Below are 27,112 nucleotides of genomic sequence, written 5' to 3'. Positions count from 1 at the left end.
TTCATACACTGATGGCAGAGGTTGCCGTGCAATGTGCCAACTGCTCATCAGGAGCAATTTGGGGTTCAGCATCTTACTCAAGCTAGGGCAGGCGGGGATTTGAACCAGCAACCATCCGATTACTAGACGACCCACTCTACCTCCTTAGCTACAACCGCCACAAATTGTATTTGCAAGACATGTGACCAACATACGCACATGTCTTTTTCCCTCTTCCATTCCTCTTTTCCCCTTTTGTTTGTCTGTTGTTAGGTCCCTCAGTGTTCTGAATTCAAGCTGTCTCAAACCAGTCCAGTCCCCTGTGCCCCTCCAGTCCTCAGGGCCCATTCCCAGATTGGGATGAGGGAATAATGTTATAATATTGATAATAACAACAATGATTGTGCTGTTGACAGTACTCATATTAAACTACAACAGCCTAATAATAATAATAAACTAATAGTGAAAATAGTAACTAGCATTAATATTCCACAAGTATGTCATTATACCATTAAAGGGTTTTAATCAGTAAAAATAAATAAAAGTAAAGCTGTCTGCTGTCCCTATGTGTGTGGGTGGGTGGGGGGGGGCAGTCATTTTATCGGCTTGTGTTGACGTGACTGCACGGTGGGTGTCTCTGTTCATCTTTTCTCTCCATGCCCTTATAATTGTAGTTTGTTCTGTATATTAAATGTGATTGTGATCAATTTGTTTTTGAAAATTAAAATGCTATTAAATAGGCGATGTCTCATTATCATAAAAAATAGATTATGGGGAAATTTTACAACCCTGTCCATCAAAATCACAGACAACAAGAAAGTGTACTGCAGCCTCTGAACGGCCTTAAGTGAAATTAGTTATCTTCAAAATTCAAATTGCAGTAAAATATGGATTTTCTTACATGAGTGAAGTAAATCCACACAAATCTTAGTAAAAAGACCTTTAGGAACTTTGGCCAACAAAATTGTGGCATCAACCAGAAGCACTTCATCTTGAAAGAGCTTACATTAGGTAAGGTGAGCCAGACAATCCAGGCTGTGTTGCACCATCCACATGTCTTGCCAAATTGGAGAGCTATTGTGTTCGACTAGCTCCAGCATGTTCTTGGCTGATGTGTTAGCAGCTAGCATTCCCACTAGAGAAGTTCACCAACTAGCCCTGCCACACTGGTATGACCAAAACATACAAACATAAATACAAAAACTTGGAAAGAGTCCAGTGCTGGCTCGTTGTTAAATTTCAATATTGATACCATTGCATTTCATGAAAACACAGGAGAATGTCAGCTAATAGCTAATGAAGACATCTCTACAGGCAGGATTATATGCTGAGAGGGTGAAGTGACAAGATATTTTACAGAATGACTCTGGATAAAATACGTTTCAAATTAATTTCAAACTTTGACGATTTATTTGACAAATGTGCTTTCTCTACTATTCATTGATTAGTGTCAACAACAAAAAGTGTTTTAAGTTGTTAGCTTAACAGAATTGTCACATCCATTACATACTCAATCTTATACTCAGTTGTTGCTTCTAAAACTTTTTTGCCACAAAGATTAACAACATCAAAATCCTGTAATACTAAACATTCCTCTTCTGTTTTCCCCTGCAGTGCTCAGTGTCCTGTGGTTTGGGAATCCAGCGTAGAGAGCCACGCTGTCTCCAGTTGACAGCCATGGGCCACCAGGTGACGCTGGCCAGGGAGCTGTGCTCAGGGCTGCCCTCCCCACCACTCGTGAGAACCTGCCGCATGATGCCCTGTCCCAGTAAGAACACACACACGCACAAACACACCTTTATGCATTTATGTTCACATTTGAAAAAACAGGCACACTTAAACAGCTAAGGTGCAGGTGAAGAATCAAAGTCTAGTGATCTGGCACACATTCAGGGAGGCAGGAAAATAAAAAACAGTGAATGCTGGAATTCAAAAGACAATCTGGCAGTGGACAAGGAAGCAGCCTGTGTAAATACTACTGAGGTAATCAGAGGGAATGTCAGACAGGCAAGTGAGTGGATGGAATAGGTCAGGCAGATGAAACTACTGAAGGTACAGGACAGTAAGGTATTTTCTAGATGTATACAGACATTTTAGAAAAGAGGTATTTTCCCCCTCTACCACTTTTGTTACCATAGAATGAGCCTTTATATCTAAAGAGGGAGCAGGTCCTCTTTTTCTCCACAGAGTGCGTCATGTTGGACTGACATGTTTCTACTGTAGCACGGAATGGACGAACTAAACACTGACTCTGGAGAGAGTGTTTTTAGCAGCCACTGTAGGAAGAGTAGGGTGAGACTAGTGGTGATCAGTTGGTAGCAATCTGTAGTCTCCAACTAGATGCCACTAAGTCCTGCACACTGGACCTTGAACATCTTTCTGGCACATGGCCTAACAGCCCTAACCAAAGGTAAACAGAACCAGTGAGCATGCACACATTTCACAAATGCTTCATTTTACATGAACACACCAAAACACAAACCGAATTTGGAACATTCTGCACATTAGGCATTTTAAAAAAATCTCAGTTTCAGTGACAGAAAACTCTGGAGGCCAAAACTTAGAGGTAACCATTTGTTTTCAAACATATCTGTATACATGCACTAAGTAACAGGGGAAAACCAAACCGAATGAGATACAGTTTTAAAACCCTCCACACACGTAATAACCCTGTCAACAAATCAGCGATGGTTGTCACTTTCCAAAGAACATCAACAATCTGTGTGTGTGCGTGTGTGTGTGTGTGTGTGTGTGTGTGTGTGTGTGTGTGTCTGTTGTACATGTGTATGCAAAAATTGTGTAGGCTCGCTTGAACGTGTGTGTTTGTAGGCTGCAGATGCTGTGTTGCTGCTGTTGTAAGAAGTGGAAGGATAATTTATGTAGCTTAAGAAAATTCTCTTTTGTCTGGGATCTGTCTTCTTTTCTGGTTCATTCTAGTAAGGCTACAGTGAGGAAGGCATTCTTGTAGTTATGATTGATAGTTAAATACAGTCTGTGAGCGTGGTCAGGTAATAGGTTTTGCAGAATATCTTGTCAGAGGATAGGGTTGCAGTTAGCCTAATGAGCTCGACATGACTCTGTAAAATAAGATGGCAGTGGATGAAGATAGGGCTGGGATTTGACTGTGGACATAGCAGATAAGGACATTGCATTTCTGCACAAGTTACTATAGATGCCTCCCTTACTGCTAAGTTTTCTTGCTTTGTGTGTGGGCTGGTGCGAGAACTCAGAACCTTTGTGCCTCGACAGGTAACAAAACTGAGAGAGGAGAGAAGAGAAAAAAATATGTCAAGAAAACACACACATTAAACACAGTAAAAGCAGTTCCCCTTTAGTATCAGTTTTTGGGTTGGCACCCTAACTTCACACTTAATTTGTCATACAAATGTCAGATTTTTATAGTACCAGAGCACATCATTTTCAATATCCAGTCCCAGATTGAACTGAAGGCAAGTTGTCTGCTTGTATTTTCTGATATCAACTCTTAATAATAAAAACTGTAGCTGTGACAGGCCAGATTACAGCCATTTAACATTCTCATGAACACAGTGTTAGTATGTGTATACAGCTGGAGAGCGCTAACCCATGGGGCTGTGAGCAACATATACACTTCCCAGCACTTTATCAAGCTATCAACAGATCATGTTCTCTCTTTGAACATGAATATTTGAAGGAAAACTTTCTCTTTGAAAACCCAGCAGGGCTTATCGTCAGTCCTCATGCTAACATACCATGCTGTACAGTATGTACACAAGCGGCTAGGAAGTAGCTGCAGATTGAGAGCTGACGAGTTCACATGAAGTCTTTGGCCAAGCTGCAGGAGGGAAAATTCTTCCACTGTTCACAAATTCATTTTTGCTGCACACAGTGTTGGTCCAACATTCAGACAGCCAGCATTTAATTGGATTCTATAATTTCGTTAGTTTCTATGACTCACCTCGGCTGGAATCCTGTAGAACAGCACAGCAAAGCATTCAGTCTGACTCCAAATGTGACTCCAGATATGTTTTATGAAAGGTTCTCTCCATCTGCTGCTCCCTGTTTATTACCATACATATGATAATTAGTTAATTAGGATTAAGGTAGATGCTAGTATCCTTTATTGAAAGTGCTTATCAGAGGGTCAAATATCTTTGGAAACCTCCTTATATCTCCCTCGGTGGTCTGCAGTGATAGTTTGCATAATAAAAGGAGTATTCTTATGAACAAGAATTGCAGCTCCCCTAGACTTGCATTGATAATTGGAGTGATATAATTGCCCCAGCCACCCTTTGCATAATCTGTTATGGTCGGAGGTCATGAGATGGGTTTCTTGAAGGAAAGCGATATTAAAATCAAAACTTCTCAAATGGGATAAAACTCTATTACGTTTGATAATGTTGTAGGAGATACACTAATAATAAATGTAATTTATTAATCACTGGCGATTAATAAAACACTCGTTAATGGGGCACCACCTCCGTTGTTTTGTCTATTTGAATAATCCGGAAGTAATTAATCAAGTTCGACTGGACAAGTTTAACTTGTATCAATTCTAATCAATTTCAGATCAATTTATTCAATCTCATAAATGAAGTAGTGAATTCTACACATATCCATCGGTTCTCCACATTAAAAACAAACCTGCACAGACAACGACATACGGTTAAATATGTTTATTGACTAAATAATTCAGGTTAAATAAATGAAATGGCAATTTAAATGAATAACACGGGTAACAAGAAATGTGGAATAACTAAGTCATGGGTTATTAGTGGAATATGGGCTGATGGTGAGATCACGAGTTAGGTTGAAGCATTTAAAGATTACGGGAGTAATTTTTAATACTAAGGAGACCCTAACCGAATTTCTCTTAAGCTAAAAGGTATGCATCAGAGCCAGACACCATCTCATGTATCATGTGTGAATCCAGCTGTTGTGAGTGATGGAGAGCCTACTTTCTCAGCAGAGTTGCGGAGTCCGCGGCAGCGGATTCCCTCGGGTGATTTGCGGCTCTAGCTGGCAGTCCCGGTCCAATGGCCGGGGGTCAGCTCGTCCGGTATCAGTCGGTTGGGCACCTCGGTCCGTTGTCTTAGGAAGAGGGCAGCTGGTCCCGTACCGATCCGGTGCAGATCTTGGCTCAAGGATGGTACCGCTAGCGAGCGATGGGGGCTTGTCAAAGAGTCTTTCGTTGGAAACCGCTTGCACGGTCTCGGACACAGCAAGTTGCTGTAGTGTCATGATGATGATTTTGATAAGGATGTTCTTCTTCGTTTCTTCGAGTGGTTCTCAGGCTCTGACTCTATAAACTAAATTTAACTTCTTGAATAAAATAACTGAGGGCGATACGTTGATCAGGCGGATCTTCCGTTGTTAGTTAATGCAAGATAATCTAAATTAAGTTCACTTCTTCAAAAGCAGGTTACGATACTTAACTGTATAAAACAAATTAAAACAGAACTTTGTTCTGGTACAAACTTAATAAAAGAAGCTAATCAATACTGCGAAAAATATAAAATGAGAAAAATCAACGCGTGAGCACTTCTGCTGAGATCGCTGTCTTGGAGCGTGTTTCAAAGTAAAGTAAAGAGCTTCAAAAATAAGTTACAAAAGAAAAACTTAAAACAAAACTTAAACTAAAAACAAAACTCAAACTGGACTAAAAACTCAAAAACTAAAACTGACTCGAGAGACGTGATCTCTCCGTTTTATTATTTGCAAATCGAGGCGTGTCTAGGCGGGGCTTACCGGCTTTTGTCTCCAAGATTTAAACGTTACAAAACAGTGCTTCACCTTCTCACAGAACCTCACCATGGCTTAATAGATGTACTTTGTCTAAAACATACAGACAAAAAATCATCATCATCATGCCCCCTTCCCGGAATTACTTCTCCCCAAATGAGAGGTAAGAAGCCCCATACACACTTGGTACTCTTCCATTGCGCTTTCATACGCAGAGAAGAAAAAAAAACACACCAAAAAAAACCCACACTGCTCCTTAGAGTGTTATATGTTTCAGTAGTCACAATTAAAGAAAAACTAAAATCCCTGCCTTCAATATCCAGATATAAACATGGAGAACCACTTATGATAATAAAGGAAACTATATATACACACACACAAATAAAATATTGTGGTCTGCTAGAAACGAGGATATGAGCTTGTGAGCTGCATATCAAAATGTAAACATATGAACATACCAGTACTGTACCTCAGCTGAGCCTAGGATCAAAAAGTCTCATGAAAAATATATGCAGTCAGTCTCTTGATATGCGTAATTGTTCATCCAAATACGTCCCATACCAGAAAAAAAAAAAAAAAAAAGAAATAAGTCTCTCTTCTTTCCTCGTTATTAATAGGTCTATAGAAAATAAATGAGGGACTGATCATAACTCGAGTCCAAGAAGACATGAAATAGATATAAATAATAAGGATAATAATAATGATGATGGTTTTTGGATGGGAAGCAAAAAACTTCAAACTTAATTCAGTTCGAGGTAGCAAAAATATAGCTACATCATTACGGGTTACAGTTCTAGTAGGAGAGATCCGCATATAACATGAAATACCGGTACTGTTTTCTTACGTCTTTGGTAAGGGATGACTCCGTCTGGCGAGGAAATCTTCCACATCTGCGGGATCCTTGAAGGAGTGTGAGATGCCGTCACAGGTGAGACGCAGGTCGGCTGGATGAAACATGCCATACTTGATGCCCGCCTGTCTGAGCTTCGCCTTGACTGGGTTAAAAGCTGCTCTGCGGCGGCTAAGCTCGGCGCTCATATCCGGGAATATGTGGATCCTTGCCTCTCTGAATTTTAGTTCGCCCTTGTTTCTGGATAACTGCAGGATCTTTTCCTTATCCGAGTAGTAGTGTAGTCGCACAATCATGGGTCTGGGGTGGTCACCAGGTTTGGGTTTTCGCAGCCAGAGTCCTGTGAGCATGGTCGAGCACCAAAGGGCTCAGTATCTCCTCGCCCAACACCTTGGTAAAAAATGAGGCCATGAATGTAGTGGGTTTGCCGTTTTCTGCGTTCTCAGGGATCCCGATAATCCTCAGATTCTGGCGGCGGCTTCTGTTCTCTAGGTCATCATTCCGGTCCTTTAATTTCCCGATCTCCCGTTTGAGCTCCGAAATGACGCTCTCCATGCTGGTGATGCTGGAATCATGACGGTTCAGCGCGCCCTCGATCTCCCGAACAGTAGTTGACGTCTCAGACTGTGTGGAGCGCATAGATGCCATTTCAGCTCTGAACTCTGTTTTTAGAGAGGCGATGTCAGCCTTTGTGTCTCGTCGGAGAGCCTCGAGGTCTTGTTTGATTTCAGCACGAAAAGTCACCATCTCTTGTTTGATTATATCAGCCAGTTGTTGACGAGAAGTATCCATCTCAGCTTTCAGTAGCTGGGCAAGAGCGTTCTCCTTGGGTTGCTGTGGCGAAGATGAGAGGTCCGGGTGGTGGGTGGCGGTAGTGCTAGCATTAGTCATGAGCATTTGCTTGAGTGATGGGCTAGCTAAACTTGACGCTGCTGCCTTGGACGACTTCTTCTGAGTTTTACTCGCCGTAACACACACAAGTGGTTCTACAATATATGCGCAGCAGAGTTATGCAACCAAAAAGTGAAAATGTCGTGTCCTACTCAAAGTAATAAGTTAAAATATACGGAGCGTGTTGGACCTGCGGCTACTCCATGTCGGGTGCAAACCGGAAGTCCATTTGTCATAGTATTTTGATAGTATTTTACGTTTTTAAATTAATTTTATTTAATTTTTTTAAAAGCAGGCTATTTTGGAGATTCCTCCGCGTACCACTAGAGGGAGCCCGCGTACCACCAGTGGTATGCGTACCATAGTTTGAGAAAGGCAGCACTACTTGGTTAATTTTGTAACTTTTCATCTCACTTAAGTTGACTCAAAAGTTTTACTTTAAAACAAATAATTAACAAAGTAAACAAAGTACAAGTACTGGTCAAGGACGCGTAACATTTTTATGTTAAAACAACAGTATCTTTTTATATTAACATTTTTGTGGACTTTCTTATCCCTCAATTGAAAATATAGACTAATATATTAGCTTGAGAAATTGTTGTGTGTATGATAGAGCACCCTCTCTCTTTGTTTATTTACTCCAACAGAGCACAAAAAAGAGATGAGACCCAAAGACAGAGAGAAGGTTCTTGTGAAGAATCAAGTCAAGCAGTCCATGCGACGTCCAGCAAAGGTCAATGGCTATATGGCGGGAGTTAAACAGTGTCCGCTGCTCATAGGTATGCACCATATCTACATCCAGACCCACAAGGAGAAACGCCTCCACCTGTCTGTTGGCGGCCATGCCTACCTCCTACCCAACACCTCCCTAGTCATCAAATGTCCTGTCAGAAGGTTCCCTAAAGCCTACATCCGCTGGCTCAAAGATGGACACCCCGTGCCCAGCTCCAAACGTCTTGGTGTCACTAAATCTGGCTCTTTGAAGATCCACTTTTTGGGGGTGGAGGACATCGGGGTCTACACGTGTGTTGCTGGACCTGCCTCAGACATCTTCACCCTCCAGCTGATAGGTACTGACAGCAGGTCAACAGATAGACCGTCTAGTGCCAGTCCTAGTACCAACTGGGAGGGGATGCTGGTAAGTTGCAGTAGGCACTACTCAGACCCGGGGCTGCTCTGGCCTGGAGTTAGTGTATCTTTGCTGCCCCCTGGTGTCCAAGAGGCCTCATTGCAGCCTCAGGTGGAGGAGAGGCTGATTAATATCACCCTGCAGGCTGACAAAGGAGAGATCCAGCAGCAGCAGGCCTCAGAACTTATCTCTGCACTGTTGACCCAGATATCTGCTGCCCAGCTCTGGACCAGGATAACAGAGAGAGGAGGACAGGCTAAAGGTAATTAAACACTCAGCCACCTATGCTGTTAAGTGTGTGTTTAGCTTGAAACCTTTATGAAATACCTTGAGAAGTTCTACTTATTCTCCTTCACACATACTCTTTCTTCCACCACCCTCTTTCATCATATTAATATATAAAATGATCAGTGTTTATGTAATCAAGGAACCTTGAACCTTGAATCAATTGCATTTTTTGATATGTGCTGATAGTGACAAGTGTTAAACTACTGCTTCATGATTTGCTGGAAAGGGCTTGGCTAATATGGTTGGAGAATGTTTCACATATTTTTTAGATAAACTCTACTATACTATAGATATACAGATCACAAAGGTCATTTCAAGTAAAAACACATACAAATTCACACAAGGAATGAGTGTGAGAAATGAAAACCCCAACAATTTTGAATAATTATAATGTACTGTATATATACTGACCATGCATTAACACATAAACAATACGGTTTTAAAAAAGCCCATTGATTAAAAAAAATGTGTTTTCAGAAGTGCTTTAAAGAAAACTGATTTTGCAAATATGAGATCTTTAGGCAGGTCATCCAAGAACCGAGGTCCCTAAAAGAAGAAAAAAACATCTTTGACAGCCAGTATGGTCCTGTCTGATGACCTCAACTATGTGTAGGTTGACAATGGCACAGTATACTGAGATACAGAGATACTGCATGGGGTCAGACCATGACCAGACATTTTCTGACAATAAGCAATATAATGTGTTTAGTATATTTTCATGACAAGCAGCCTGGCGACAAACACCAGCTTGCCGAAACCAAGTAGTTCTGTGTTTATTTGGAAAATCAGCCCTCCCTACAGACACTCTGCCTGTCTGCTGTCTCTAGCCCAGATACACAGCTGTGAGCCGAAGGAGTCGGTGTGCTTAATGGGGAAAGTAGAACTGGCAATTCCCCCACTGATGCCAGCAACAGACATGCCAGTGCACATGTGTAAGGCTACAAAAATGGTCAACACAAGTACGCTAAAGCAGACGCCAATGCTCCGAGCTACACTAAATTGATTTTACATGTCATTGCATTCTGGAGTTAGTTACAGTTACAGTGTTGGCTTTGCGTAGAGCCTACATGCAACCATAAATCAGCCTTAAGTCTCTGTTCTAAGGGTAAAACTTTTGTTCCCTGTTGTTGTGTTTGTATCTGATTTGTCCCACAGACAGACTTCCCAACTGGTCAGAGCGCGTGTCTTTGGAGATAGCTGTGAAGAGACCAGTGATCATCAGACAGCAGCAGACCCTACCACTGACATTTCAGAGGAACATCAATGTCAGCATTGGAAATAGTGCCCTTGTCACCAACGCCACCCGATCACTGACCATACACTGTCCTGCAGAGGGCTTCCCACCTCCCAAAATCAGCTGGTCCAAAGATGGCGCTCTGTTGCAGCAAACAGAAAGGTATGTTACCTATGATTAATTAAGGGACTAAATACAACCCCCTTGCACCTTGTGCATTACTTTCGGGACATGCCCTAAATGCACATGCACCTTGTACTATAGGCTATACGCAGTGGATCAATTAAATAGGGCCCAATGACTTAATGTTTATTCCTCCTGGATGGAATGTAATACAATACGGTATAATAACAAAGTGAATAAGGTATTTTTAGTTCTGACAACTTCACATTGCTGAGGTCAGGGAGAGATTCCATTAAATCATATATGGACTAAATTAGATGAAAGGAGAATATAGGCTATCAGCCTATAGCAGCAGAGCAGTGTATTGGTCTAACTGTAGTAGACAGTTCACAGATCAGCATCTTTTTGGCCTGACTGATTCCTCTCTCTTCTGACAAGTTGAGCACAGCAAAATGAGAAAAAATGGTGAGTCATTCACACTGCATAAAGTGTACACACCAAGCTTTATATTTACAGAACATTCAACAGTGCAACTTGAAACCAGGGTGAGACAGACAGTTTTAATAGAGTACCCTGTGTCATCAGCTTAATTTCCTTGACTTTGTCCACGATTATTCAGATCAGATGATAAACTGGCACCATATTACAGAGGTGTAATGCACATTTTTAACAGCCTGTGGATATAATGCAATATATAGTATGGTATTTCCAGTGGCATACAAGTGAACTGTGCTATTGAGTTTCTGTCTCATTAGGCAGCTCTGGGCCAATGAATATTGATGACCTTTTGAAAAAACATTTAATGTGAGTTTAATGTGAGAAGGAAGCAGACCACACACTGCATTTTTCGGAACGTGTCAATTAAAAGTCATAGTCCATCGTTCAAATAAATGCACACATTTTCTTTTTTCAACTCCGAGGTAGGAAATTACAGAACATGCAGCTACATATAAAAGCCATCACCACAAGGCCCTGTCAGTTACACATGATTGGCTGCTTTAGAGAGGGTGCTTTTCAGCTCTGATACTACTAACAACATGCCCTGTTCTTGATTTCTCCAATCTTCCCTCCCTAAGAGGCAATTTCACTCTCTGTCATTGTGTTACAAGTTCAAACCTGGTTTGTCACATTGCTGCTATGGGGCTGGGCCAGTGTAGGATCTACTCTAAAGTGTACCAATCATCAGTCAGTGACAGGGAATATACAGTCTTATAGTCTTACTCTCCATTCAGTTTTCAAAGTCAGATAAAACCAATGTAATTTTTTCTTGTAGAGTACTCAAAGTAGTCCAAAATTATTGACTTCCCTAAGAAAAAATGTCAATTAAGATTTTAGATCAATTTGTCATCAAACATGGGACTTGAAAATTTTATCATTTTGCCAACTGAGAAAAGTCTTAAACCATTTTTTGATTTAACGGTTTTAATCCCCCAGGGCAAAAGTTTGCATATTGACGCTCCCACCCCCCACCCTCTGTGCATTGTGCATGTACCCTGTAGCCTCCAAGTTTACATTAAATACAATAAGAACTGCTTGGAGGCCCAGAGACCAACCAGTGTTCCCAGTGTTCCTGTGCTTGAATAACACTACTTGGCCCAAAGGTTGTGTGTGTGTGTGTGTGTGTGTGTGTGTGTGTGTGTGTGTGTGTGTGTGTGTGGTGGTTGTGTTCTCTATGCTTGACTCAAACTGTTAACTCACACAGTACCTTGGTAATGTCTGTTTTCTGTGGTTCATGAGCTGCAGTTTTGCAAAGACTGGAAGCAGAAGGAAACTGCTAGCCTTGCTCTAGCCAAGTAAAAAACGCTCTTATTTAAAGACTGCATATTGTTAGCTTGCAAGTTAATTAAAAGTATATCCAATACAAGATTCACCTGGGTTTTGTTCAGATTTTGGACAGTGATCAAAACTGGCACTTCCGGTATTAACAGAGGACTTTACTATTGATGCTGTATGCAGCCATTGATCTTAGCCTCCTAAAAAACAGCCACACTGCTAACTAATTAAACTACAATGTTTATTTTTCTATTTTTTTTTCTATCTATATTTATGTTATGGCCCGGCTCAGTGACCACAACAAAACAACCAAACGGAGGACGGAGGATGAATAATAAACGTGAATTTTATTTACAAAGTAAGGAATAAGTGCGAACTGAACCATAACCAGAACACAAAATAAAAGGGAAAGCAAAAGTGGCTCGGGCCGAGCTTCCAGCTAGTGGCAGGGCGAGAGCCAGAGCAGACTGGACAGCCATCTTTTGTAGACCGGGAATCACGTTCGCAGGTGTTCCCGATTCCCAGGCTCCGCCTCAAACTACAGCTACTGCAGGGGGAAGGGAAACACACAGACAGACACCGGCAGCACAGACATGCAGCACAGACAGCCCTGGCCGTCACACCCCCATCCCCCCCCCATCAAAACAGGGTCCGACCAGGAACCCTGTAAATTAACCAGCCACAACCAGTTACCAACAATTACAATTTTTACATGTTACATTATCCAATACCCAGTATTTAACAAATGTGAGGAAAACACACCATTTACTCCTATTTCTTAACATCACCTGCATGACTCCCATCCCTCCCAGCAAGTGGTACCTGGAAGCAATTTAAGAGAGAGAGAAGAGCACAACTGTGAAGAAACAAATCAAACAGGAGCACGAGACAAGGCGTCAGCCACCAGGTTGTCCTTCCCTTTAATATGCCTTATATCCAAAGTATAAGCCTGGAGAGACAACGACCAACGAATAAGCCTCTGATTCGCACACCGCAATGAGTTCAAAAATGTGAGAGGGTTATGATCTGTGTAGATCACCACTGGACCTGAGCCCACATACACTTCAAACTGTTGTAACGCCCATATGAGAGCCAAGGTCTCTTTTTCCACCACAGAATAGTTCAGTTGATGTTTGGTAAACTTCCTGGAAAAGAAACACACAGGCCTGTCAACAGCAACATCATCTTCTTGTAATAGTACTGCCCCAGCACCGACAAAACTGGCATCAACCTGCAACTTAAACAGTTTATCCAACCGAGGTGCAGCCAAAACAGGAGAGTTGCACAAAATCGCTTTGACATTCTCAAATGCCTGCTGACACAAAGGAGACCAGATAAACTTTGCTTTCGCCTTCAGCAGGTCAGTCAACGGCGCAACAACAGTTGAAAAATTGCGACAAAGACACCTGTAATAACCAACCAAACCCAAAAACCTCATCAACTCCTTTTTCGTCAGCGGTGGAGGATACTCAGAAACAGCCTGGACCTTCACCAGCAGAGGGCGCACCTGGCCCTGCCCAACCTGTTTACCAAGGTAAGTTACTGCGGCCTGAGCAAACTCACACTTTGCCAGGTTCACAGTAAGCTGCGCCTCAGCCAAACGGAAAAAAAGTGTCTTGATGCGGTCGATGTGGGCAGACCACGAATCCGAAAAAACAACAACCTTCCAGATCACCAACCACTTTATTCATCAAACGCTGGAAGGTGGCAGGCGCATTTCTCAAACCAAACGGCATGACTCTATAGGAATACAACCCAGCCGGAGTGACAAAAGCAGAGATCTCCCGCACTCTCTGGGACAATGGGACCTGCCAGTACCCTTTTAGGAGATCGAACTTGCTGATAAACCTGGCAGAACCCACTTGATCCACACAATCATCCATACGGGGCAACGGATAGGAATCTGGTTTGGTAACGCTGTCAATTTTCCTATAATATGTGCAAAACCGTTGCGTATTATTTGACTTTGGGACAAGTATGCACGGTGACGCCCAAGCGGAGGACGACGGTTCCGCAATGCCATTTGACAACATGTAACCAATCTCAGCATCCAACAACAGACGCTTCTCAGCACTTACCCGATAAAAACGTTGTTTTATCGGCTTGGCTTCACCCACCTCAATGTCGTGTTCTAACACTTGTACAGGACGGAGTGTCCCCAAACAGACTGGGAAATTGATGAATGAGGTCGACCAACTCTGTGCGCTGCGCCTCAGACAGATGCCCCACAACGAGATCCAAGTTCGCCAGCATCTGGGAATTTTTTAGCCGACCGGTCAACACAGCCGAGTTAAGCTAAGGTAAACCATCCTCACAAAATCTGTCACCAGAAACCTTCAGTGTGTTACCAACACAAACAGGGTGCGCACCAACAGCTGGCGCAACATCAGCTGACTCACCCTGCGTCGGACTCTCCCGAGCATGGTACGGTTTCAACAAGTTTACATGACAAAGTTGAGTCTTCTTTTGTCGATCAGGCATGGAAATCAAATAGTTCTGTTCTGACAGCTGCTTGAACATTGTATACGGACCCATGAACTTTGCCTGAAAATTGTGACACTCAGCTCGCTGGTCATAAATGCGCTTCATTTTCTTTTGGGCTGAGGCCATTTTTTCCTCTGCCAATTCTGTAGCCACATAAAGACAGTGTCTGAACCCATTAACATAATCTATGAGATTCTGAGGAGGTTCTGCCTCCTCCCAGCCACTCTTCAGAGCAGCCAGTGGGCCTCTCACCGTGTGACCAAAAACCAACTCATTAGGACTGAACCCCGTACTCTCCTGTGTAACCTCCCTCGCTGCCAGCAAGAACCATGGCAAACCTTCCTCCCAGTCAGCATTCAACTGCACACAATAAGCCCGCAACAAAGATTTTACTGTTTGATGGAACCGCTCCAGCGCTCCTTGGCTCTGTGCGTGATACGCCGAGGACTGATTGTGCGTAACGTGTAGTTATTTTAACACTTGTGCAAATAAATGTGAAGAAGGGGGAAGAGGGCCAACACAATCGATTATCAGATGATCAAATGGTTCACTTACAGCAGGAATGGGACACAATGGAGCCACTTTAATGACCTGGTTTGGTTTTCCTGTCACTTGACAGGTGTGACACGTTTTTATGTATGCTGAGACACTTTTCTTAACACGCGGCCAGAAAAAATGCCGCAGAATCCGGTCATATGTTTTAGCGACCCCCATGTGACCACACTCATCATGAGCAACACGGAGAACCACTTCACGAAATTTTGAAGGTATCACAACCTGATACACGGGCTCCCCCATGAAACCCTCTCCATGTGGCAACCACTTCCTCAACAACACTCCTTTCTCAATGAAATATCCCTGTGCCAAATCCTTCACCTCACCCACAGGACGCACAGACTGGAACAGCTCTGCTAATGTGGAGTCGGCCTTTTGTTCTTTCACCAACTCACTGTGGGACACAGAAAATAGACAGTTAGACAAATGTGAAATCAATGATTCAGCAACCAAGACTTTCTGTTCAGACTGATCCGCGCCACCATCGTCCGGACCAGCTCTCATCATCGCCCGTGTCACAGCGCACGCCCTAAACACCTCAGGGAAACGTTTTTCATTTTCAACCGAGTTTTTAAACTGCTCAAGCACGATCAGGTCACACAGCCCACCAAAGTCTGCTACACCCGCAGCTGCACACCAGCGGTGAAAATGCGTCCCCAACTCACGTGCAAACTCCAAATGAGATTTATCCCCTTTCCTCCAGCTCTGAAACCAGGAACGAGCTCATAACTTTTCAAAACCGCAGCTTTAACCTTTGAGTAGTCACCACTGTCAGGCGCAGGCAGTGAGGAAAATGCTTCTTGCGCGTGCCCTGTCAGCACACACTGTAACAACACGACCCTGTCCGCGTCACTCCAAGCTCTTGTGTCAGCTACACGCTCAAACAGGGCAAAAAACGTGTCCACATCTTTTTCATTAAACTTCGGGACTAACCGTAGACTACTCAAAATATCACCAGAGTCACCACCCTGACCACCAGGCAATCTGCCCTCTCTGATGAGAATCATCCTCTGAGTCTCCAAGTCCAATCTAGCCAACTCAGTGTGCTTGCCTTAATTTTTCCAGTGCCACAGGCTTCTCCAAATCAGCTTTTCGCCTCACCTGCTCCAATTCCAGTTCCTTTTCTTTCTCTAACTGAAATCTTAACGTCAGCAACTCCTTCTGTTGTTCAAACGTTAAATTTGAGCCTGCATCCTGCGCACCGACACTCACCGCAGCCTCTCTCTCATCAGGTGGCACAGTCGTGGACTTCAAAACACCCAGGTCACACAAATTTGCCATCACAATTGCTTTCACATTTTCTTTCAACCTTTTATCTGAGACATATATGTTATAGTGCTCTGCCAGTTTCAACAACTGTTCCTTTGTGCACTGTTCCACAAACTCCGCTGAGGGAGCCCTCACAAAATCCTCTACTCCTGCCATGATAACAAACGCGCAAAAAACAGAATCACCAAGGAAAACAAAAGAAGATACGATTATGACCTCAAACCATACCAGACAGTATGGTCACCAGAATCTCAGCGGATGGACACCCCGCTAACTGCCTATCCATTTCTAACTAAACTAACACTTAGTAAGAGAGTTGGCATTTTAACACCGTGTTTGGAGTTAAGTATTGACTATGTGGGGAGTTGGGATTTGACACTTATGGATACTTGCTTTACACCCACCAGGTGTTTCTCAACACCAATGCAGTGTCACTTAATAACTCTCAAGCAGGGGTTAGTCGATGACTCCTGCAGGTGTTGACTCCATAATAACTAGTACAATAAAAATGAAAGCATTTGACTTTAGTCATTTTTATTTTAAAAATACATTAACAATTTGACCAGTTGGAAGGTGCACCACAACACATTGAAATTTCATTGGAGGCTTTCAAACAAAATAGGACCAGTGACTCAAATAGGCTGTACCACACCACCGTCATGCTAGCACAGTCATCAGGTGTGGTATCAGACAATAGAGGCAATACTGGCCTCTACAGACAACACTTTGAAGCATATACAAGTATATAAAAACAGTTTGAAGCATATACAACTGCATTACATATCCAAAATAAAACAATATGGAACAAGGTATCTGTGGTCTCTGTTCTCATTTGAATACTGTCCATCAAATGGTTTGAAGAAGGTAAGCTGCGCCATGTGTACAAGAGAGAAGTCCTCTTTTACTTCTTCAATACAATATGCGTACAAATGTTCGTCAAAATACAGGGTGTCAACTTTACAACACAACAAAAGAGCACTCCCTTCATGCATTACAATGTTACAGATCTTTTTGAAGACAGGGAGCTCACTATGCGATTCTGTACAAACAAATTTATCTGATACTCTGTACCAAAAACTTTGACCCATTTGGTGGTGAAGATACATGAGAGTGGTTCTAGATTAAGTGTCTCCTTAAGAAAATCTCCTCCCTCTAAGTAACAAATAGCTATTGTTTTTATTGGACCAACTTGTATTCTTTTTTGCTGTTTGACTAATGTTTTAGTGATATGTTTGAAATTTTTAATACATTTTTTAAAATATCTGTGTTTGGCCTCAAACCTCATGCACCAAACATGCAGAAGAGGACCAATTTTACGAATACATCTCGGATAATGCAACATAAAGTGATGCTTAGGAATTAGATTTTTATCCGGAAATAATGATTTAAAAAAGAGCGCGATGATCACATATCAAGTGCTTTAAATAACATACCAAACCATCTGACAAAACAGGGGAGAACATTATATTAACAATCTGAAGCAAAATGAGAAGAAGGCTCCAGTGACGGTTACCCCTTTCAATAACATCTCCTAATATGAGAGGGGTGTTGCGCAACACACACCATGACTGGGTGGCATTTAATCCTAAACTTTTGGAGTTCTCATCCATTACTAAACCACTTGGTCTATTTTTTACGGTTTGTATAGCCATAATTAAAAGTCTGAATTTTGTCAGATAACAAACGCATGGAAACATAACCCTGTTTAACTAGATAAAGGAAAACCAACTTGAGTTCATACTGCACTACACCCTCTAATAAATCATGCATTATGTCAATTGCATAGTTGTCAGTACTGTGGAAATACTGTAGAGAATTGAATACACACGGTTCTTTGACACCATACACTGACTGGAGGGTGGGGTTTTCAAAAAGTTCCTCACAATGTTCTGTATACAGAGCTTTTGAACGTAAAATTAAATGAGGATGATCCTCTGAAAAAAAGGATTGAATTTGTTCCTTGCTAGCCAAACAAAATCTATAACAATGTGTTGCGCTAAATGATTCAACGTAACCCAAAGCAGCATGTAGAGCAAGATTATCTCCAGTTGTCTGAAAAACAGTACCAAGCAAAGGCTCATCAAAAAAAGGCAGTTGTATTCCTTGAGTTTCTAAAATTTTTAAATCTCTAATAAGAGGCTTCAGTATCTCATGAAAACCATAAGTCTTTACATCCGCAGTATGAAAAAGAAACTAGATGTACATTCATAAGTACAGAATTGAACTTGGATGGAAGATTTTGTAAAGTAAAATAAAGACAGCCTAATTTGTGGATACCCCGTTTAGAACCCAAAGGGTTAGCAGTTTCGAAATCATCATAGTAGATTAGAAGCTGAAGAGCATGCCGCTGTTGAGCGAATAGTGGGTGGTTTTGAAAATATGAACCATCATGAGTACCTCTGTAAATTCCTTTCTCACTTAGTTTGTCTTGTAAGAAGGCTTCTTTTAAGTCGTCATTTTTGAACATAGATTTAAGAGAAGACATAATCGGAACATACATATATTTGTCCATTATTGGAAGTTCGCGATAGACGCCGGTAATTCTATCTCTACGCACATCTAATCTGACTCCCAGGACATACTCTTCGGGCTCAACTACTTCCCATTTGTCGTCGTAATATTTCTGCCTTTTGGCCTCTGAATTAAACATAGAAAATGGATTGTCCAAACTATTCAAAGAATCCTCTACTATTTGAGTAAGGTCTGAACTCGAACTACGAACTACTTTCAGCACAGCTTCTCGTGCTTGATCTTGAACATCATTAACAATTTCCTCCATGGAATTAACAACTGTCTGAACTGTAGTTTCAGAGAGACCTGACCCTTGCAAATGTGCAACAACTAAACCACACATGGTTGTCAATTGTGGTGCAACAGGAATCTGGTTGGAGGCAATAGCACTACCTGGCAAGCCAGTACTACATGATGGCATATCATTTGAGAATTCCACATCAGGCAGGCTTTGCAGGGTGACATCCTGGTCGTGATCAACTGAATGCTCGGGTTTACTGAGGTGTCTTTTAAATCCAGAATAAGTTGAAAAAGATGATAAACATCCTGGCTGTCCACATTTTAACCTCAAGTTCTTATACCCAGGGTAGAGTCCATGTTGAAACTTTAAATGTCGACATAAAATATAAATTGTGTTCTGGTACTCCTTTCAAACAAAACATTGGTACATGCTTTACCCAAACAGCTCAGTGTGTCAACTTCGTTTTCCCGCTGCAGCAGGCGCGTACGAAGTTCCTTCACACGCGGGGTCTCCTTCGTGGTCTCAGCATCGATGCGGTAGACTGTTGTCTGAAGGAACGTATAAAAGCCGTGGAGCATGTCGTAGTTGAGCCCGAAGACATAATGAGCCTTGAATAACTCATCAAAGGCTGCCACGGCTGTCTGGCCTTTGCAGGGGATCGCCTTGTGATCCAGGACGATGTAGAACCTGTGATAGAAATAACCATTACTAAAATTGAAGATCTGAAGTCAAGCCATAGTTCTCAGGATTTCGTGTGTAAAGTACCCCAGCATGTGAACAGAGGGAATCAATCACTTCAAGGTTGGAGGGGGGGGGGGTTGATTGTTTGTTATTGTCTTCCATTATGTGATAGTCAATTTAACTATCACATAATGGAAGACAATAACAATCAATCAATAACAGAAAAAGCTGCTGTCCATAACAGACATAGGCTTAGCTTCTGACGCCTATCCTCAACATAGCATATTCAGTTGATTAGACATGCACATAGCAAATTTTATACCAACCATAAGGTACTTCTGGTTGTGGCTCCAATGCTGACATCAACTCCTCGACATGCAGATTTGGGGGAAGAGTCTTGCATTCCGCTATGACCTTGGGCTTGAAACGTGTAGTCCACCTGGCGAGGAAGTTCCTGGACACCTCATCGCCAAAGATCATTGAGAAATCCTGGTCAATCTGGAGAAAAAGAACAAAGAACAATTACCAAATTTAATGTTTACTTCAAACAAAATGTCACATATATTGTCTAGACTAAGGTTATTAGCATTACAAAAACTTGCCAGTAAGCACTTCAGTCATGTTAGTTGAATTTGGCTGTCAGTACACTTCTCATTAAGGTGAGGGGTCAAATATTGAAGGCACAGTTGAAAAAGGCCTTACCAATCCAGCAACATCAAGGAAACATGGGAATTCATCCAGGAGCGAGGATGATGCAGCCTCATCATGGACCAGCTTCTGTCGATAACTGAAAGTCACCCTCATCCTGTCTTTGACCACGGATTCATCATTGGAGTGTTTCATTGTGGATAGAGCCTCCTTGCACTCACCAGAGAGCTGTTCATAAGTTGATCGAGGTTTTCGGATGGTTTTGGTGCTGTTTTGATGGGTGGATGTTGAGGGCCTCTGAGACTCACGAGGAGTAGAGCGTTGAGGTGTGTTGCGTTGAGTCGTCTTGATCTTCCACTGAAGATAGCCAGTACTGCATGTGGGATCATAGAAGTGCTCCTGTTGAGAAACAAAATGAAGAGGTGCATGTTCAGTGTACCATTTTAAGAGCCAATCAGCTTACTTGATCACACAGACATCAGCTATGCTGCCAAAACACATCTTTACGCAAACAAAGTAGAACTTCCATGTTTTGAAAAGGGATCTCGAAGGTTTGGGAATAGACTCACGATGCCAAGAGCATAGTTGACTCGCACATTTTTGGCTGGAGTCCTCCTGTAAAAACAAGGCCTTGGTTATTCGTAAGCCCATTTTTAAATGCAAGTAAGAAGCAACAGCTACTATGACTTGCCATTATAGACATGAATTTAGACTGTGCACATCTGTAGTCTTGCTCAAGTACTTCCTGCCCTACACTATTGGATGCAGTGATTGATCAGGTTTCATCAAACAAGCATGCACTGACCCCTCTTCATTATTTTGCCTCTCTTCATGACTTTGTATTTGTTAGGTCAGAAAAAGAAGTGGGTATTCCTGTGTTTCAGGATAAAGAGTAACAAAATTTTAAGCTACACCAGAAAACCTTCCTTTAGTCCCCAGTTTTAATACATTCACCTGTCCCTTGTTGATTTCACTGTCTCACACTTCCCCCTCTAGAGGGGAGGAGGACAAAGACAAAAGTTTCTCTTACCCATGTGTTTGAGTCATGCCACCAAGATGTTCACCATCAGTTTACGCCGAGCATCTGTCAGTGTTTTCGTTCTGCCATATTCCATGTAGATTTGTTCTCCCTCTGGACTGGCTTTCAGAGTGTCATCAACCATCTGCCAAAACAGGTCATTGCATATACAGTAAGCTGACACATGCTTTCTTGATGCTAATGTCAGCTATTGGACAAAAGCGGTAGTTTTGACGTACAGCGTCTATTATAATGTATTACGTGTGTGTCCTACTGCGGTTCAAACCAAACCAGTTAACCAAACTCAAGAAAATGACTACTAATATAAATAAAACTTGGGAACGGCCGCATTTGCATGGGTGCTAACATTGAACAGATAGTTCACCTTTCAACCCCATGCCAGTGGATGGTGCTGTGAAAATTTAAAGACTGTCGTTTCACCAAACGCTGCTTTAAGACATAGAAAGTGTACAATACAATACAGTAATGAATATCATATCAAATTTACAATCTCTTCTAACATTTACCTTTTTTGCTTCATACCGATCCATTAATTCGATGCACCCCCTCTTTCTCTGTAAGGTGGAAGGGGGGATGGACCCCAAAGTAGAAAGGGGGGAAGTGAAAGACTCATCTGTGACTGCTGAGGACGATGACTCAACTGAGGACTGTGACACGTCTGTGACGATATGCAGATTAAATATATTAAATATCCAACAAAAAAGTCTTAATAGCCTAGACACAGGATAACAAAATGAGCAGGTGAATCTACAATATGATCAACTATAAATTGTGGTAGTAAGTACGCTGTGTGTGGCAAATATATACAATGAGCTTCAGGCTGAACACTTGACTCCTCAAAACACATCCCATTATTTACTTATTTACCGGTAAATTTCATCCTGCTCCTGGGTACCCACAGCACCAAAATTGTAGGACTTGCACTGGCCAGACACACCCTAATGAACTCCGAGTTGGCATTCAGTAAATCAGGAAGACATCCAAAACATGTAGTGCTATGGGGGTAGGATCAGGACTGAATATAACTGCTCTATCATGTGCCCAGTGGCTCTATTCTTACCTGTAACTGGTGGTCCCTGACGAACTATGAACGTCTGTAGACCTGACAGAACAAGTTCCTCAAAGACATCGGCATCTATCACTGTTCCTGACTCATCACTCAAGGTGAGCTGACCTTCAGCCAGCAGTGACAATTTCTCTTACTAAGTCAAGCAAAAGTCAAAAATAAAGGTTTCAGTAAGGCATTGGTTTGTGAGGGGAGGTTCAGCATGTTAAAGGGGAAGTATGGCTTTTTGCACCCTGGGCCCTATTTTCCCATCTACTTTTACCTGGCTGAGTGGTGGGATTTGAATATTTGCACTTGCTCCATTACGAAGTGAGGGACTGCAGCTGCAAAACTTGTTTCAATGTATTCCAATGGGGCAATTGGCTTTATGCACAGCTCCACTACTTCCTGAACTTAAGCCAGCTCCTTTATTTCCTGTCTTACATTATTGGACAAACTGATTAATCCAGGTGTGTCTGACCATTGTGACTACTGAGGTCAGACACACCTGGGTTAAGTTTGTCCAATAATAATAATGGGCTGCTCACTGAAGTCCCTAGCTTTGTACTGGAGCAACTGCAAGTTTTTAACATCCCACCACTCATTCAGATAAAAGTAGATGGGAAAATAGGGTCCAGGCTGCTTAAAACCACACTAAGCGCTATACATCACTTCCCATTCCCACAGTTTAACCTAAAGCATAGGAATGATCACTGGACATTCTTTCAGCATGAGGGTGAGTAGATGGAAGAATTAACATTTTAAAGTGAAATAGCCCTTTAATTAAAAAAAGTATCCTTTAAACCCTACATTACTGACAGGAAATGCAAGAGGGATGTACATTTCAAATATTCTCAAGTTAAGGCTACTTACTTGCTTGGAGAAAGTCAAAGAAGACAAACTTCCCATCGCGTCAAGCCGGGCAGGAAGTCAAACTAAGAAACACGAGAGAATCCGGTCAATTTTCAAAATAAAACACCGCGATTGACAAATACGATCGACCAATGTGTGTGCGTTTGTAGCCTATTTGTGTTTATTTAATGCGCAAGAGATGAACACACACACACCCACAAACACACCCGATGAAGCAACATCACTTAAAAGTTCCAGGGTAAGAAACATGAACAGAACATTAGCCAACTTTAATTAGAAGATTAAACAAAGGCTAACAATGAAATTATTCCAAAATGTCCCATGTAGACATTCATCACAGTTTACCCAGCAAAAGTGCTGTGGGGGGAGCTTGGTGTAGTTGAAATTGCAGGTCACATGACACACACTGTGCCAACAAGACTTTTTGTGGATAAAACGACATTTAAGAATCTTACTTAGTGTCTTAATGCTTTGTGGTTCTTGAGAGTTCTCCTTCATTTGGTCAGGAAAAACTGACAAAAACATAGAAAACAAACAACAACATGTTTACTCTGTCTGTGTGCAGGGTGTCCTGGGACAGCTCTGGACGACTCCACATCCTTCAGCCCAGAGCAGTTGATAGAGGCCAGTACAGATGCACAGCTGCCAACGCACACAGATCAGACTCAGAGACATCTGAGTTACTGGTGGCAGGTGTGTCCTTTGTTTTAAATACACTAGTCTCAAGTGTCATTATCATTCACATTATCTATAATTTCATAAATGTATGTTATCATAAAACATAACATAAAACAGTTAACATAATATTAAGGTTAAGTTTAGTCATATAGCAGCAATTCATACTACAAATAACAACACAAATGCTTCCATGTATTAGTCCACACAGATTCCAAGAGATGTTGGTGTGATGAGAGTCACTGTGCACTATGAACACCCTTTCTTTTAATGCTTTGAGTTTATTTTATTTTCTCATTTAGGCTTGGTGAGGGCAGTCTCCATCAACAATCAGAATTACACAAATCTCCCCGATAGTTTATTAACTTTATCTGTAGTTATCAGTAATGACCCCCCACCTTCACTTGCCTTGAGTATGTAAAGAGGGCAGATGGGGAAATAAATTAATGAACCAATAATTAAAAACATTGGCCATAAGCAATTTATTGAAAAATATGCAATAAATATAAAATAGCATCTACTGCATAAGATTAACATTTCAGATTTTCAGCAGGTTTTATGTTTACCATGTTCACCATCTTAGTACTAAACACAAAGTACAGCTGTGGCTGATGGTAAATGTCATTAGTTTTTCAGATATTTGTTCTGGGGCCAAAGTATTGAACAAAAAAACCCTTTGACATGGTTAATTATGCTGGATGAAAAGTCAGAAGATCACCTAAGTTTTTAGGATTCATTCAAGTGATCATGTATGTCAATTCCAAATTTCATATCAGTTCATCAAGAAGTTTCTATATATTTCAGATAGGTCAAAGCTGTTCATTGCAATTAAAGACATTTGAACTCATGAGTGAATGTTACCACTAAAGATAATTTAATGAGACAACACATCATTATATATCTTCCACTGATTTCTAACATGTACACAGGTACGTATGTTCTCTGTTATATATGGAGGATTTGCATCAGTAACTTTCTAAAATATATGCAAAAGCAAGATTTCACACAAATGACAATAGCACAGCAAAAGAGATGAAATTTTCACATTCATTACTGCTGAGTGACATAAACTCTGTGTATGAAACTTCAGAGTCACCGGCCATTACCGTGTCATGGAGGAATGTTTCAGACCATGGGACAGTGTTGGGCCACAGCTTGAGGGTCACAGTTGGTGGACGAGTCAGCATTGGCACGGGCACCAACCTCACTCTGGACTGCCCCGTAACTGGTAGGTCAAAAATAATGAGCATCTAAAAAGCGTATTTCCTTACTTGATGTACTGGAATGGACTGCATTTGGCAGCAATGAAATCAGGTGTAATGGCATCACTCATATTTTCAGTCAAGCCTTAGTGAGTAAAATCAAGTTGCAAATATTCAACTTGCACAGGGCACAGTAGTCTCTGATTTCCCCTTGCTAGGTGAGCTTTAGTCTTATTTCATCCATTTGATCTCCTGCTACCTGACACTAGCCTTAGGTCCAAGCTGGGTTAACTCATCCCCATCTTCCTGGGGTGGTAACATTGCTTTTGATAACATTTGTACTAGGTGGTCTTGCTCAGTGGTCAGAAGATGTTGTGGGCAGCAATCATCTAATGGTCAGCTGCACATAATCCCTCCCTGAGCCTTCTTTTCCAAAGTTGATGACTGTCTTTCTGTCATAAATAATATATGCTTCAGTAATAAATAGGGGTGTCACAATCTCGATTGTAAGTCAGATATTGATCAAAATGACGTCACAATCTCGACCTTCAACAATCAAAGGTAGAATCGAGGATTTAGCCACGCCCCCAGTGTCAAGTCCAACATGCGTGCCAAGAGGGAAAAACACACACAGTATGTCGTAGCGCGGCAAGTGGATTCGCATTGGATCCTGCGTTCACTAGTATGGGTGCAGCATGCAAGTAGCAGAACAACATAGCAGCTTCCCCTTTCGGCAAACTGATCAGCGGGGGTTTCCAACATGTCACACACACGGACCATGGAGAGACACTCCCACGCCGCTGCACCAACCTGCAGCATTTCACCGCACCACCATCTGCTTGCTATGCGCGTGTAGCATAAGTGTCCACAGGCAGGACATCTCCGCAGGCATCATAAAGACGTAGACTTAACTGAGAATACAATACAACATATTACATATATATAAATATATATATACACATACATATACTGTATATATGTGTATATGTATATATATATATATATATATATATATATATATATATATATATATATATATATATATATATATACATGTATATATGTCACCACATATTGGATGTTTTGTTGTGAACTTGAATGACACTCACAGGGAGCTTCTGGCCATTGCATCTGCATGCACCGCCACCTTAGAATATAAGATTTACTTCAGTAAAGTGTTGCAGGTTGTAGTTATCATTCCATCTCATATACTTTCATATTTAAGCTTTATTACACTCAAGGGTGTGCTTTACCATCACCATTTAACCCTAACCCTAACCCTAACCCACATGACAGTAATGTGGTCAGGACCAAGGCACTAGGCACAACTGCCTCAGTCAGAGGTGGAGACTTCTTATTGGTCCCTCTGTGTTCTCTGTCTGTCAGGCGTTCCTCAGCCCACAGTGACATGGTACAGGAAAAATGGACCATTAGATTCTGGTGCTGTTTTTTTACCATCTGGTTCACTGTGGATCAGAAACGTTTCTCTGAAAAACCAAGGCATCTACTCCTGCACTGCAAATAACGTCATCGGAAAGTCGACTGCCTCTACTGTCCTGCAAGTCCTTGGTAGGTTCACACACAAATTCTACATAACTTCCAATCGTACACTGTAAATATCATCACACCTGCTCAGATAATACAAAAAACTGTTAATTTTGATCATGGTTGGTAGTCTTTATCTGAAATGAATTTTTTTGTGAATGTGTGTGTGTGTGTGTGTGTGTGTGTGTGTGTGTGTGTGTGTGTGCTTGAATATATACAGGTCCAAACCCTGCTGGAAGAAGCAGGGTTGCTCCAGTCTCACAAGAGCTGAACAGGAGAAGGGTCCTCATGGCGTCACGCCATGGAACGAGTGTCTTTATCAAACCTGGAGACAATCTACGTATAGGTACACATAC

The 27,112-nt window shown here is 41.8% G+C and overlaps 2 protein-coding genes across 2 annotated transcripts in view; both read left to right on the top strand.

The window, feature by feature from the left end:
• The first annotated feature begins 8,186 nt into the window (after window positions 1-8,186).
• LOC140994760 (ADAMTS-like protein 3) lies at window positions 8,187-26,897 on the top strand. The gene is made up of 6 exons (XM_073464534.1): window positions 8,187-8,832; window positions 10,014-10,254; window positions 23,900-24,027; window positions 25,100-25,237; window positions 26,598-26,780; window positions 26,887-26,897. The coding sequence occupies exons 1-6, from the start codon at window positions 8,187-8,189 to the stop codon at window positions 26,895-26,897; spliced, it is 1,347 nt and encodes a 448-aa protein (XP_073320635.1).
• Window positions 26,898-26,987: 90 nt separating this feature from the next.
• LOC140995091 (ADAMTS-like protein 1) overlaps window positions 26,988-27,112 on the top strand; it is a 42,184-nt gene continuing 42,059 nt past the window's right edge. Inside the window, exon 1 of the mRNA XM_073465012.1 lies at window positions 26,988-27,102. Coding sequence (XP_073321113.1) covers window positions 27,045-27,102 — 58 coding nt within the window. The 5' untranslated portion in view covers window positions 26,988-27,044. The remainder of the gene's footprint in view (window positions 27,103-27,112) is intronic.

The sequence above is a fragment of the Pagrus major genome, chromosome 4 (assembly GCF_040436345.1).
Source record: "Pagrus major chromosome 4, Pma_NU_1.0".
NCBI classification, from domain to species: domain Eukaryota; kingdom Metazoa; phylum Chordata; class Actinopteri; order Spariformes; family Sparidae; genus Pagrus; species Pagrus major.
The sequence above is the reverse complement of the archived record's forward strand: the minus strand, read 5'-3'. Positions and strand labels throughout refer to the sequence as shown.

What these genes read in the sequence shown, in the direction of transcription:
- LOC140994760 (XM_073464534.1), top strand. Translation starts at nt 8,187, where the DNA reads ATGGCGGGAGTTAAACAGTGTCCGCTGCTCATAGGTATGCACCATATC. An exon ending in GAGAGGAGGACAGGCTAAAG is followed by an intron (nt 8,833 to 10,013) that starts GTAATTAAACAC and finishes TTTGTCCCACAG; the next exon opens with ACAGACTTCCCAACTGGTCA. An exon ending in TCTGGACTGCCCCGTAACTG is followed by an intron (nt 25,238 to 26,597) that starts GTAGGTCAAAAA and finishes TCTGTCTGTCAG; the next exon opens with GCGTTCCTCAGCCCACAGTG.